The sequence below is a fragment of the Balaenoptera musculus genome, chromosome 5 (genome assembly GCF_009873245.2).
Source record: "Balaenoptera musculus isolate JJ_BM4_2016_0621 chromosome 5, mBalMus1.pri.v3, whole genome shotgun sequence".
NCBI classification, from domain to species: Eukaryota; Metazoa; Chordata; class Mammalia; order Artiodactyla; family Balaenopteridae; genus Balaenoptera; species Balaenoptera musculus.
The window spans coordinates 32,236,451-32,252,196 of NC_045789.1; the positions used below are offsets into that span (position 1 = coordinate 32,236,451).

At 31.5% G+C, this 15,746-nt stretch overlaps 1 protein-coding gene across 4 annotated transcripts in view; it reads right to left on the reverse strand.

Annotated features, from left to right (window-relative positions):
- The window catches only part of LRBA (LPS responsive beige-like anchor protein), a 745,100-nt gene that overhangs the window by 218,358 nt on the left and 510,996 nt on the right, over window positions 1-15,746 (reverse strand). For all 4 annotated transcript variants that reach the window (XM_036852028.1, XM_036852030.1, XM_036852029.1 and 1 more), the window contains exons 41-42: window positions 7,918-8,035; window positions 5,692-5,794 (exon numbers count right to left, since the gene is read on the reverse strand). In XM_036852028.1, coding sequence (XP_036707923.1) covers window positions 5,692-5,794; window positions 7,918-8,035 — 221 coding nt within the window. The remainder of the gene's footprint in view (window positions 1-5,691; window positions 5,795-7,917; window positions 8,036-15,746) is intronic.

The window sequence follows — 15,746 nt, forward strand, 5'->3', positions numbered from 1 at the left end:
AAACACTGGAAGTTTCAGGGCCTTTACACATGCTACTCACTCTTACAAAGGTTAGCTGATTCCAGTCCTTCAAATCAAACTATAAAGTCACATAGGAAGATATTTCTGACCATCTTATCCAAAGCACTCCATCTCCACTCCACTAACCACTATCAAAATACCCAAAACATCCTTCTTTCACTTACACGGTTTTTCCTTTCATTTACATATTTGTTTAAATGTTTGTGGGCAAGATGATATTTATATTGTACATTACTGGGTGATTGATACACTGTAAGTGCTGAAGATCTATTTAACTGACTGACTTAATAAATTAAGACTTTCAGCTTTCATTAACTGTGGGAAAACATTACAAAGAGTTCCTAAGTATGACAACACATAAAACTCATTTTAAAATAAAGAGATAATCAGTAAGGACTTCCCTGGTGGCTCAGTGCTTAAGAATCCGCCTGCCAATGCAGGGGACACAGGTTCAAGCCCTGGTCCGAGAAGATCCCACATGCCGTGGCGCAACTAAGCCTGTGTGCCACAGCTACTGAGCCTGCGCTCTAGAGCCCACATGCCACAACTACTGAAGCCCACGCACCTAGAGCCTGTGCTCTGCAAGAAGAGAAGCCACCATAACGAGAAGCCCGCACATCACAACAAGAGTAGTCCCTGCTCACCACAACTAGAGAAAACCCGCGCGTAGCAACAAAGACCCAACGTAGCCAATAAATAAACAAATCTTTAAAAACAAAAGAGAGATAATCAGTAGAATTTTTTATTAAGATAAGGAAATTTACTATGCCATTCTGAGCTGCTTCCTCCTGAACCCTGAAATTCCTCATGAAATTATAAAATTATCGAATCAAAAGCTTTACTGGGATTGTAAAGCAACTATGGCTAATAAACCAGAAGGGCCTCTTTATGTATCCTGTTTACATAAAAGTTGTAACCTGTTACATGTCCATGAATTTTTTGATATTTTCTCTTCAAGAGATGGAACTTGATTCTCCTGCCATGGAGCCTGGGCTATATTTAATAACTCACTTGTAACAAATAAGATGTAGCAGAAATGATGGCATGTGACTATCAAGGCTAGGTCATTAAGAAGACATTGGGGCTTCTGTCCTTCTCTCTAGAATCACTTGCTCTGGGGAAAGTCATACAGTTACTCAAAAGCAGCCTATGGAGAGGAAGACTTGGCGCAGAACTGAGTCCTACTGCCAAGGGGCATGGGAGTGCATCCTCTTAGAAAGTCCTCCAGCCTAGGATAACTGCAGCTCCTGCTAATATCCTATTATTTGTTGATTCTATCTCAGTTGCATTTGTAATAAGATATTAACTAAAAAAATTGAAATAAACACTAATCAACATCAATACAAAATTAGGTATGCTAAAAGTAAACTCTAACTTTCTACTGCTAATACATTTCAATCAATAGAAAAATCCCAGTGTTAACTGTCTTCCTAGTTTTTAAATCAGTTAACTAAATTGTATTGATGAAGCATTAACACCTACTAAGAAAGAAAACAGTTAATGATGGTGCTATTTAAACGTAGACAACTGGTCAGCACATAGGAAAGAGAGGTATAACCCCACACTCTCCCAATTCCCTGTACTGTGAGAGATGCTTTTTGGCATTTTAACATTCCTTTCAAGTAGTTATTAAGTTACTTTGAACAATATAAATACTAGTTATTAAGTCCATATGTATACACAAAGTTAATATTTGAACTCTGATTTACCAGAGGTTAAAGATAAAAGTTTTAATTAACTATGTTGTATTCAAAATCCTTAATATATGGATTCGATATTTACATCAACAGAGAAAAAAATTACAACAAATATGACATAATAAAGCAAAGTCTAATCATTTTTATCAAAATGATTAAAAATTTTAATCTGATTTATCATACATGTTAAATAATGGTACATTTGAAAATGGGTATGTAATAAGCACTTTTGTAACTTAGATATTTTAAATATAGAGAGCCTATTTTTCTATGATCTTTGTTGAGATAAAATTTAATATAATAACATTTACTAAACTTAAGTGTATAGTTTAGTAAGTTTTGAATATACCTATTTCTGTAACCAACCATCATAGAAAGACTCCAAAAAGCTAATTCCTTTGTCCCAGTGTCTGGCTCCTGGCAACCAATGATCTGCTTTCTGTCACTATATGCTTCTGTTTTTTCAACAATTTCATATAAATAGAATCATATAATTTCACATAATTTTTCAGTCATTTCATGTAAGTAGAATCATAGCCCATGGCTATGATGTACGTAGCCCACGGTGCTTAACTCCTTTTACTCAGCACAATGTTTCTGAGAGTCATCCATGTTGTTGCATGTATCAGTACTCAATTCCTTTTTATTTCTGAGTAGTATTTCATTGCATGGATGCAGTGCAATCTATTGATCCATTTACAGTTGATGGAACTAGAAATGTTTTCAGTTTGGGACTACATGAATAACATTTGCTTACAAGTGAATGTGTGCACATATATTTTCATTACTCTTGGTAAACACCTAGGAGTGGAACTGACAGGACATAAATTAAGTGTATATTTAACTTAATAAGAAATCTGGCAAATTTTCCAAAGTGACTATATGAATTTGCATTCCTACTAGCATAGTTCTAGTGTTCCTGATACTGTATATTGATTTCACATTCTTTACCTTTTTCTGTTTTTGAAAATCAGGTTTACTGATTTCTTTACATAGCATAAAATTCATCCTTTTTTAGGTATACAATGCAATGAGTTTTGCCAAACAAAGAGAGTTGTGTAACACCACAACAATCAAGACAGGAAATATTTCCATGTTATCAAAAGGTTCCCTCACACCCTCCTTTGTAACTAATCCTCCCTCTTCACCTCCAATCTCTTGAAACCACTGATCTGATTTCTGTCCAAGTAGTTCTATTTTTTCCAAAAGGTCATATAAATGGAATCACACAAAATGTAATCTTTTGTGTTGCCTTCTTTCATCGAACATAATACTTTTTAAATTCATCTGCCTTGTTCTGTATTTTAGTAGCTTATTCCTTTTTATTGTTGAGCAGTATATCCTGTTGTATGGTTGAAGGTACCATAATTCGTCCATTTACTAGTTGAGGACCATGTTGGCTATATCCATTTTTTTGTGACTGTGAATATAGCTGCTATAAACATTTGTGAATAGGTCACTACATGAATACACAGATTTTTCATTTCTCTAGGGTAAATGCCTTTGAGTGAGACTACTGGGATGTATGGTAAGTGTATGGTTAATTTTATATGAAACTGCAAAACTGCTGACTTTCCCATCGACAACATGTGAAGTTCCAGGTACTCTGCATTCTTATTAGCTCTTGTTGTTATCAGTTTTTAAAAAGTCATTCTAATAGGTGTGCCATGAGATCACACTGTGGTTTTAACTGGCATTTCCTTGATTACTACTGATGTTTGGCATCATTTCATGTGTTTGATATTTGTATCTATTCTTTGCTGAAGTATCTGTTCAAATCTTCTACCTATTTTTTAAAAACAGATTGCTTGTCTTGTAATTAAATGTAAGAGTTTCTTATATATCCTGTATATAAATCCTTTGTCACATATAATTTGAACTAATATTTTAACCCAGCCTAGAGCATATCGTTTCATTTTCTTAAGAGTGTCTTTCAAAAGCAAATGTTTTTAATTTGAAAGGCCAATTGATGATTCTTTAAAAAATCTTATCTAAGAAATCTTTGCCTAACTCAAGGTCACAAAGATTTTTCTCCTATGTTTTCTTTAGGAAGTTTCACTTTGGCACTTACATTTAGGTTATATTACATTTTGAGTTAATCCGAGTTAATTTATGTTACATTTTGAGTTCATATATTACATTTTGAGATAAAGGATGAGGTGGGGTTTTTCTGTTTTGGGTTTGTTTTTTGTTTTTGGGGGTTTTTTTGCATATGGATATGCAATTGTTGACCACCATTTGTTGAAGAAACTATCTTTTCCCATGGACATATCTTGATACCTTTGTTGAAAATCAAATTGACCATTTATGGATGGGCCTATTTCTGGACACAATTATATTCTATTGCTCTATAAGTCAATTTTACAAAACTACCAAACTACACTAGTTAATGTAATTTTATATTAAGTCAAAATCAGATAAAGTCCTCCAACTTTTTCTTTTTCAAAATTGTCTTAGCAATTCTAGATATTTGCATTTCCATTTAAATTTTACAATCAGCTTGTCAATTTCTTCAAAAGAGCCTTTTAGGATTTTGGATAGGATTGCTTTGAACCTATAGATCTGTTTGGAGAGAACTAACATCTTACTTATATCGAGTCTTGCAGTTCATGAACATGGTATAGTACAACTTTCCATTTTTAGGTTTCTTTCATTTTCCTAAACAGTGTTTATAGTTTTCAGTGAACAAGTCTTAAGAATATATTTTCAAATATATCCACAGTTATTTAAATTTTTGATACTATTTAAGCAGTACTTTAGTTCCAATTTCCAATTGTTCATTGCTAGTATACAGGAATAAAATTATGTATGCTATGAAATAGCTAAATTCTTTTATGAGGGTTTTTTCCCCTATTTATTTATTTATTTATATATGTATATATTTAACATCTTTATTGGAGTATAATTGCTTTACAATGTTGTGTTAGTTTCTGCTGTATAACTAAGTGCATCAGCTATATGTATACATATATCCCCATATCCGCTCCCTCTTGCATCTCCCTCCCACCCTTCCTATCCCACCCTTCTAAGTGGTCACAAAGCACTGAGCTGATCTCCCTGTGCTATGCAGCTGCTTCCCACTACCTATCTATTTTACATTTGTTGTTTATGAGTTCTAATAGCTTTTTTTCTTTTTAAAAATTTTGCAGTTTCCCTGGTAATTTCACATTAAGTCATGTATATATACTGATAAAGACAGTTTTATTTCTTCCTTTTCAAGCAAGATGGTCTTTAGTTTCCTTTTCTGGTAATGCCTTTTTGTGCATTTGGAATTCAGGTAATGCTGGCCTCACAGAATTACTTGGGAAACTTATCCTTCTTTTCTATTATCTGTAAGAGTTTTCCCAGAAATTATATTACTTCTTCATTAAACATTTGATAGAATTTGCCAGTGAAACCATTTGAGCTAGGAATTTTCTGTTAGAAGATTTTAAGCTACGAATTCAATTTCCTCTGTAGAGTTATTAAAGTTATCCATTTTCGTTAGTGAGATTTGACAGTTTGTCTCTTTCATGGAATCTGCCCATTTCATCTAAGTTGCCTAAGTGGCATAAATTTATTCATAATATTTCCTTATTTTTTTAAAATATCTATAGGATCTGTAGTGATACCCCTTCTTTCATTCTGATATTGGCAATTTGTGTCTTTTTTTCATAAGTCTGGTATAGATATTTATTACACTTATTAATCTTTTCAGAGAAACAATTTTTCATTGCATTGATTTTTCTTTATTGTTTTTGTTTTCCTTTTCATTGATGTTCTGCCTTTGTTTTTTTTTTTTTCAGATTAGTTTAATTTACATTTGTTCCTCTTTTTCTAGTTTCTTCAAACAGAAGTTCAGTTGACTCAAAACAGTACACTAATAATCATCATTTACAATGAAGCATAAAACAGAAGGTCATGCATTTCAAAACAAATTAGAACAAATATTAATACAGATTATTTTCCATATTTTTCACATATAAAACAGCACCTGGTTTGAAGCAATCCAAAACTGGTTCCAATACCAACACGAGGTAGATAGTTAACCACTTTCTTTACTGTTGCAGGGTCTGGGAAGTTGAACATTATAGCAACTAGGAAAAATAATTTTTAAAAGTTAGAATGAAATATGATTTTCTTTCTGGAAAACTGACTTCTTAGTCCAATAAAATGTTTACTCTTAGTTCAGGTATCTTTTAAATAGAATTCTTACTGTATTACTTTTATTATAGTATATATCAAGTTTTAGCATTAATATGCCGGTGATGATACTCATTTTACTCATGAACTACCACAAACAGTTCCTTCTCTAAATACTGTCAGAACTAATAACAACTATTGTTGCATTAATGTGACATGAAGTTGAGATTTTATCTTGTTACAACTTCAAATTTGCAAAATTGAATTTTAGCAAGTTAAAAATATATCTGTGAATTTCTATAAAGACCTTTAAATTTTTAAGATTATATATTTAACAATCTAATACCCAAAAGTCTACATATACAGCTAATAAACTGTCAGCTGTACTTACTACTAATCATCAACAGCTTAAAAAAATATTCTCTTTACAATCCTTATATGTTTATGCTTTGTATGTTCCTATAATCCAGAACAATGTGTGACCTGAAGAAAAATTTTTCCTCTCTGGTCAATAATCAATTTAAATGTTTTTTAATCATTTCTATCTCAATAATTACACATTTTGAGAATATCAATAAATGTACATCATATATATAAATATATTCAGCATACAAATGTTAATTTATGACAGTCATCTATAAATTTTTATCCTTCTTAAAAAATATGAAAATAACAAAGTCATAAAATCATGACAGAGAATTTAGAAGATATTAATTTGGTTAGTCTTGAAATTTTAATTATATTAACTTCTGTATCAGAACCATAAATAATCTACAAGTACTCATCTAGAAGATGATCCTTCTTCTCTACCTAGCCTAAAAAAATACTATGAGCCAAAAAATTTTATCAGTGTTAGTGCAATTTTTAAACACAGGCTTTATAACATGTTTTAGGTAAATAATTATATGATCATTCACTAAACACCTAAAATATATTTAGAACTGTCATATACATATCCAACATAACTTTTTAATAAACCTTTCTTACATATCCACTATTACATTGAATACAGGGGGAAAAAAAAGGAAAAACTCAGGTTATGGCAGGTGACCAAGGCCATGAGGGAAAGGCAATAGAAAAACACACAAAGATACAAAGCAAGGATGCATGAGAAATTTCAAAGAAGGAAAATAAATGAAGATGAGCAAGTAATAAATATTGTAAGGTTGAAACCCCTTTGGGACAGCAAGAATGCAGACTGAACTAAAGTGTGAAACATTCACTTGATTATTTGCCTGGAGGAATAATGTTTACATTAGAAAAAAAGGTATGTGTGTGGGAGAAGACCAAATATGGAAGGGAAAAACACCTTTTCCTAAAGAAATCTGCATTCCCTAAAATACATGATTTCATTAAAAAAGAAAGTATGTATGGAATATACATTATGTGTAGATTTTTTAAATGATAACTTGTGGATTATAGAAAGAGAAAATAAGAAAACTTAAATCTATTTAAATGAAATGAGTATGTACAATAAATCACAAGGTTTTACATATTCTCCCTTGTACACCTCCACTCATACCCAACGATGCTTTTCCTTCAAGTTCACCTTGTCTCTCTTTTTTGTCTTAATGAATTTCACCAAGTTCAATTCTAAACCCACAAATTGAATTTTAGTTCTTTCAAGAATGATGTAATACAAAGCAACCAGGACAGTTCAGTACCATTTTCTGATGGTCCCTTTATAAATGGCAATAGATTAGACAAAAAATTAAATAAATGTATGAATCATTTGATTACCCTCTCCCCTCTTGAAATGCAACCACCTTCCAGAAGGAGTTTAAGCATCAGAGCAATATGAAAACTCTACGACTGATTAAATGGGTAGTTATCCCCCATATTTATAAAGCACTGCACTAATTTGTGATTTGGCCAGAAAAATAAATTACTACAGATATTTCTAAGAGTGACCAAAGGGGGAAAAACCATGAAGATGCACGTGGTTCAAAAAGAGGTCAGTAGGACAGAGAGTGGGCTACAAAATTCTGTCTAAATGGAAACAATATGGTATGTTCAAAATGAAATCTTAAGGAGATGGAGGTTAGCTTTGTAACAATATACGTCTGCAACATATTACCTCTGTTTGCCATAAAGATCTCCAGGGCTGTATTTTGCAAAAGATAACGACGAGAAAAGATCGATCGTATCTCTGTGAACAGCCATTTTCCATGCAGCCCTTCTGTATATGCCAGGATCTAGTGAGGAAAAAAAGAATCCAGAGTAAGTAACAATAGAATTTTTTTGTTCTTCCCCCCAATTAAAACAGAAAAGTCCTTATTAAGAAAAATAATTTCTAAGAACTGAATAGTTATTGAAATAATTTGGAGGGTGACTAAGAAAACAGATTGCAATTCATGAAAAATGATGTTTAAATGAAAAAGCAGAACAAAATTGTAACACATCTATTTATAAATATATTTGGGGGCCTTTTAAAGCAATGATGTAGTCTACTGCTTTTCAGGAAATACATATTGCATTACTGATTGATTGATTTTTGAGTCATATTATAGAAAGCAAAATTTTAGACAACCCTTAAAAAGAAGACCTGAAAAGAATGTCCTACATGCTTACAGATGACATATAAAATTCAGTTTCATATAATATGATAATAACATATCCAGAAATACTTTTTACATACTTTAAAATTACAAATTTAAGATCATAACTTCAAAAAATCACACTTATAAGGTCACTGTTAAGGCAACAGTCACTCATTCAGAAAGCACAAAGACTGACTGTATGAGAGGTTAAGTATCATCTTGTCAGCTAGGCTAAACACAAACCTGCGAATGAACTCAGCATAATCTCTCTATGGAGTAGGAGGTTGTCAGAGTGACTTGTTACAATTCTTGTCATCCCATGTGACAGACGCAATGGCTTAGAATCTTTGCCAACTCAAAGTAATCCTGTCTTTAGTCCTAAGCCACTTTGTTGCTTTGTTATTCAAGTTTTGTTTTTTAAAAAGTTCATTTCAAAAGCTTAATTATGAAGGTGTTAAATGAAAACCAGAACTGGAATTTCTCCACACTAGTACTTCACAGAATATTAATGAAGAAAATGAGATGTATTTGCTATCAAACACTGATGAAAATCCGTGACAGCAAATTTAGTTAAACAACTTAGATAAATTTCTCAAAAGTAACCACCATTAAAAAATACAAATAAAATGACATTTGATTATGATATTGCATTGTAAGGACAAAGACAGGATAAGCAAAGAGAGGAAAAATAATGAATAGTAAGAATGTATCCTACGTAAATGTTCATTTTTGATTTCCATTTTCTAGATCTTAATTGTAAAACAACTACATTCCTCAATGCAAAATACAGGGGGTTTTTTTTTGGAAAAAAAAAAAAGAGAGCAACATTATTTAACTCACCAAATATGTATTTAGATTTTTCTACAGAAATTATTCTATTTCTGGTATCACAAAATCTAGAAATGAAAGACTGGGTACAATTCTTAGGCTCGGTGTTTTTTGAAAAAACAAGACAACAATTCAAAGTCCCAAATAACTAATCACACTTTCAGCTTTAAAACAGGTGATAGAGAAAATCCTACTATCTCTTTCATACAATCAATACCTATGTAAGTAAGATCAAGAGAAATTAGGAGACAAAGAGAGGAAAAAATATCGGTTCTACTCTCAAATAGTTTTTTAAACCAGAGGTCACATGCACCCCTTTCTCCGATCACAACCAGTAGCTCCAAGGCTTCAGAGTCTGCAGTGGTCTCCTGACTGGTCTCTCTCCTTCTAATCTTACCTGGAGAATCTACTATGACCAGAAGAGCCAAAAAAAAAAAAAACTTTTTAAGTATAAATCAGATCATATACTCGTATATTTAATACCATCCAATGGCTCTGCATTACGTGCATAATAAACTCTGAAGCTCTTTATAACTGTTTATAAAGACTTATATCTGGGACTGTCTGATGAGCCCAACTCATTCTTCCTCGGGGCCGTTATACTTGCTTTCTCCTCTGCTTGGAATGTTCTTCTCCCAGATCTTCATATGGCTGGCTCATCCTCACAGTCACGTTTCTGCCCAAATGTCACCTCCTTAGAGAAGCCACAGGATCTAAACCCCACTTCTGCCACTACTGCCTCATCCCACCCCAAACTCATCAGATTTCCTTCATAACACTTACCACCAGAAATTACAAGATTTCCTTGCTTGTCTATTGCCTCTCTTCAGCACTAGAATACTACAATCTAAGTTCTATTAGACCAAAGGCTTTGAATGCACTCTATTTCCATCTTCTAGAACAAGGTCTGACAAAGTAGATGTTTTGGAATGATTAAATGAATCAATGAATGGCAACCAGAATTCCATATATGACCCACATTAATTTTTGGGGGGGCCGTATGGTATTTTCCCAAAATTTCAAATAGTTGAAAATACTTGAGAAAATGGTTATTTACATAAATATTCAGATCTCTGGTTTCTCAGGAAAAACTGGAGCATCTGTCAAACCTAGATCTATATATGCCACATAGTACAACTGGCATGCAGTCTCTGTTTTGAAACAGTCTCCACTCATTCACTCATTTACTATCTGTCTAGTTTCCATTGGTATTAGAGTTTGCCATACTTAACTTATCAAGTAGTAGAGAATCCAATACATGTTCTGTAACACTTGTAGCCCAATCTATCCAACTATTAATAAGGAAAATGAGACTTAAACAAGATAAATACTTAATACAAAGTCCCTTGGGAAGTTAGTGGCAAAGTCTGGCCTCCTCCCAGGTTTTCTAATCCAAATGTCCAGAGCTTACTTATATACTACATTGTCACATTTCTAAAAAAGGGTTTAAATGTTTGTTAAACTAGAACTCAACTCATCAGAAATTTTAATCAACTACATTTGTTTTCCTGTACTTGTGTTAAAAGTGAAAGAGGAAAATCAAACAAAAATAAACAACAAAGCATTAGTCTTTAAGCTCTGTCATATGCTAAAAATATCACACACTGGTCTGAAAATTCTACCTCTTATATACTAAAAAGCTATATAACAAGTATTGTTGCTCATAATGGTGATGCCAATCATTGCAAGATCATGGTCATGCAACTAAAGATTTAATTATTTTCTAGACTATTTCAATTACTAGCAGAAGTATACTAAAACACTGTTACAAGATTTTTCATGTAATAGTTTTTCAATCAATCAAAAAGTTCAAGTTATATCCCATTCCTTTAAGCAGTATAGTTATTTTAAAAATATACTTGAAATATAGCAAGTGGTATGGTCCTTTAAAATTTGTTTTATTACCAAATGTCAAACATACACAAAACTACAGAAAATGACATAAGCCCCATGTACCCATTACTGAACCTTAGAAAATCCTAACATTTTGCCACACTGTCCTATATATTTTAAAAACTCATAAAGCATTACAGATAATGTTGAAATTCCCATATATAACCCTTTCTGATACCATTTTCCTCCTTCATCAGAGCCAATCACTATCCGTGTTTTGAAGTTTATCATTCCCATGTAAGTTTTTATACTATTAGTACATATACATCCACAAATGATATCCAGAATTGTTCTACATGTTTTCAAACCTGATATCAATGGTATCATACTGAATGTATGACCTTGTGCAATCAGAGTTAAATATAAGCAGGTAAAGTAGTGTTTTAAAACATAGACGAAAAGAAACAGGAGGAGAGACAGAAAATTATTTAAAATTGCCAAAGCTATCAAAATTTAAAATCTTACACAAAAAAAATTAGACTGACTTAAAAAAAAAGTAACAAATGAAATTCTACACCTATGGTCAAGATAGTGGGATTTAAAATAGAAACAAAGAATCTCTTAACTAACAGAACTACTAGCTGAAATTGATATAATAACATTTCTTTTAAGTATTCATTAGGAAAAGGTGTCAGTACTGAAAAGCAGCTGAGGCCTAGCTCAGCAAGAGGTTTATTTCTTATTGGACTGGTATATTCCTGGTCTGAGGCTTCACTTCAAAGTCTCTAGAGTTCAATTAAAACTGGATTAGGTAGAAGCAGACCCTTCTTTGGGACTTTCTGTTCACTGAAACTCTACATACACTGACAGCACCCTAGACAGAGGTCTAGCCCTCCAATGAATCAGTTGCTATGGAAACCGTATCATTACCATTGCTCTGCAGTTATGACCACAAGTCTTGAATAGCTTGAAAGCTAAAGCCCTCAGCACTCTCTTTGAATGTTTACCACCTTGTTTTCATATCGTTAGTATTATTATTAGTGAATTCAACTGTCATATTTTAATAATTTGTTTGAACAAAGATAGTTTATTGGTTAAATGTTGACATAAGGTTGTAGAGAGGGAAAAAAGAAATCAGTATTTAATATATACATATATATATACTCACACACATATAAAAGCATATATACTATTTCTTTACATTAAAAATATCAAACATATTTTCTTTAAAATTTTTATCTGAAAATTGTGACTCTGAAAAAGGATTTATTATTTTGCCTGAATAGTACACAGTTTTTATTCTACACTTCAAATAGTATACTATGGATACATGGGAAAATTTCTTCACCCTGTTGCATTAATTGGCTTGAAAGCAAAGTATTTTTCACCTTTAACCATTCATTTTGAAAAGCTAACAAATTTATCCAAATAACACTTTCTTCTGCTTTCTCATCCTCATGAAAGAATAAAAAAGAAACCTGCATTCCTGCATTTATTGCCCAACTGCAAGATACTCTTATTTACTGAATATCAGGTATGTTCAAAAAATAGATTTAAAATAGTCTCTGAAAATATAGCCATATTTGTTCCACTTAAGTAAAAAAAGGTTTTGTTTTCAAAATCCACCCTCAATAAATATAAAATGCTTTCAAATTCTTTTTAAAGGGAAAGATATTAAAAAGTGATCGAATGTTTTAACCTCAAAAATAAGAAATATTTACATGGGAGTCTGCACATATAGAATCAATAAAAAGTGTTTTTAAAAACACTATTCTTAATCTTTACAGCTAGCACTGCATATCTTAGTCCCAAATATTCACCAATTTTTGGAAACGTTTTACTCTTTCAGAGAATTCCACACTGATTTCTGAAGAATTCAATAATAAAAGTAAAATTAGAAAAAATATACAAACAATAGTACTTAAAATTTCATAACAAAACCATTTCCAAAGCATATGGATATATATTTAACATCAAGAAAAACATTTTAAACTCAGCATACAAAATATAAACTAATCATGCCATCAGTTAAATAATGATACCACAGGTAGAAAATATTCATATCCCATTTTCATGGAACATAATTATAAATTAGTCGTAAGGATTATACCTTAATATGGGAAAACAGTAAATATTTGAAATATATTTAAAATGAAAACACATGTTAAAACATAGACACTAGTCTAAAAATAGTCTATCAACTCACCACTAAATACATGTGCAAATATGTTTTATTTACGATAATTGCAATTTTACCAAAATAGTTTAAAGTAATTTTAATCGAGTATTTTAAATTTGTACCACTCTAGTATTGACATAGTTTTTGGATTTTGCTGCATGTAATTTTCTCTGAAACTTGATACCAAAGCATAGCATTAAATTTATTCTAATACTGAATTCCAGTTGGTTTAAGGATGTACTTCATCATCAACTATATAAATGTTAGTAAAGTTTATAAAGATATATTCTTAAAACAAAAATTAGAGGTCTTTTCGAATTGAAAAATGGCATATACTTGACTCTGATAGAAATTTTAAGATGGTTATTTTGTTATTTAATATATATCCATGAACACATAGAATGTCCCCAAACTTGGAAAAGAACAGAACAGTGACAACAAAAGTATAAAAGTTATGAATACAAAGAAAATTACCTTTAAAATTAATTATGAGTCATTTGATATTTTTCATCTATATAGTAAATTTCCTCCTTCTGCTTACTAGTTCTATGATGCAGTACAGTATTCTCCTTAGCATTTTCATGGGTGACAAATTCAATTAAACATATTCATTACTCTAATGTTCTATTTGGCAGCTTAGTCAGTATGAAAAATTTTAAATATATAAATAAAATGCTATGTGACCTCTGTATTGATTGGGCTAAAGTGGTTTTAGCCTGGGAGTGGATGATGGGGCAGCTGGGAGGAGCAAGAGGGGAGCATACAAACACATACACTCTTAGGTTTTCTCTTCCAATTACTGAGGGAGATGATAAAACCACAGCAAATGATGTATCAGCTCATTCTATCTTATCGCTTTGGGGCTAGGTGACAATGAAGTTCATATTTCACTGGCTCCCATTGAAGACTGTGAAAATTACTTGCCCTCATGACCTGAAATTTCACTAGAAGACAGAAATTTCTCTTCTGCAAAGTAATGCAATTTTTCAGATGTCAACCTTTAGCCCAGCTTTAAAAATTAATTTCATTTATATTAACCAATGATATTGATATTTTCACAGAACGCTCTTTGATACATAAAGCAATGACTGGCAAATTGATGTTGCTTTAGATGGGTAAAACTATTTTATTTTAAGCTGCTATGGCAGACAGATTTATGGCAAACTGAAATTCCCATTTCATAATTTAATATTTGTGCTGGAGTAGTGCACCTTTAAGCCCTTGGCCTGTAAATAATTCAGACTCAGTTGGTTCTGTTTTATTTTCAATATTCTTCAGCTTAAAAATAATTTGCATTCTAAATGATGTATCATAAAGCCACCTCTTATTGAACTAACATTTAGTATATATCCTAACGAGTCAAAAGCCAAATATAGTAATGAATAAGCAGAACAAAGAAGGTATTTATCCATCAGCCAACTAATTTTTAGATTTTTTAAAATTTAAACTATATCTCTAATCTGATTTTTTGAAAGAAGAACCCAGATACACCACCAAAGGTTAATAAGGAAGAATAATAAGCAACATAAATGCATCTTACTTTATTTTTCGTAACAGTATATAAAGAGCTAAGTATTAAATTTTCAGAAAAAGAGTAGAATAAACTTAGATAAGTACCTGAATTAAAATAGAGACATTTGGATTTGGAGGTACCTTTTAAGATAAAAATATAATAAAAATAAAGTCACAATGTCAGTTTTATCATGAACAAGATGTGAAAGTGTTCCATATGATTTTAGTATAGAGATACAGAAATTACCTTGAAATTGTAAAAAGAAAATTTTAAATACTTTGGAGTAGTAAAAATGTTACTAAAAAATATACAGTCTGGTACCTTATCAAGTTTTTATTACCTTTATCCAGTAAAGAGTTTTGTTTAATTCAAATGCCTTGAGAAAACAATCATTAGACCAATACCCTTCATTTTATTAATGAGGTAAATTAAACATAAACATGCATTAATTTATGCATTAATCTATATTCAAGATTAGAAAAAGGTCAAAAAAGACATTTCTCTACTTCAGCTATTTTCTCCCCAAAATGGTTTAATACCAGTCTGCCTAACTTTCTATTCCCAAAATCACTTTTGCATTTTTTATGCTAACAATATCCATATTATTTTTTCTTTAAAAATATTTATAGTTAATTTTCCTCACATGTATGATATGAGGAAATGGTAATATAAATAATACCTTATAATTTTTCCATTTAGATTGGAAAGATTCCTAGTTCTCAGAAACTTGTGAGAATGACATGCTATTGTCACTGAATTCAAGTTACAAAGTGTTTTTAGCTATTATTCTGCACACTGACTCTCTAAAGTCATGAGCTTTCTATTCCTGAACAAAGAGTTAAATTTAAATCAGCACTAATAAAAAACCACCTAATTTTAAATGTGCTGGAATATTCTATAATATATACTTTTAAAACAAGCAATGGACACAAACTATCTTCTCAATGCCAATTCTTACTTTAGGAACTCAATCTCAATCTCAGATTGGTATCAAACGCCCTCCCTACATACAG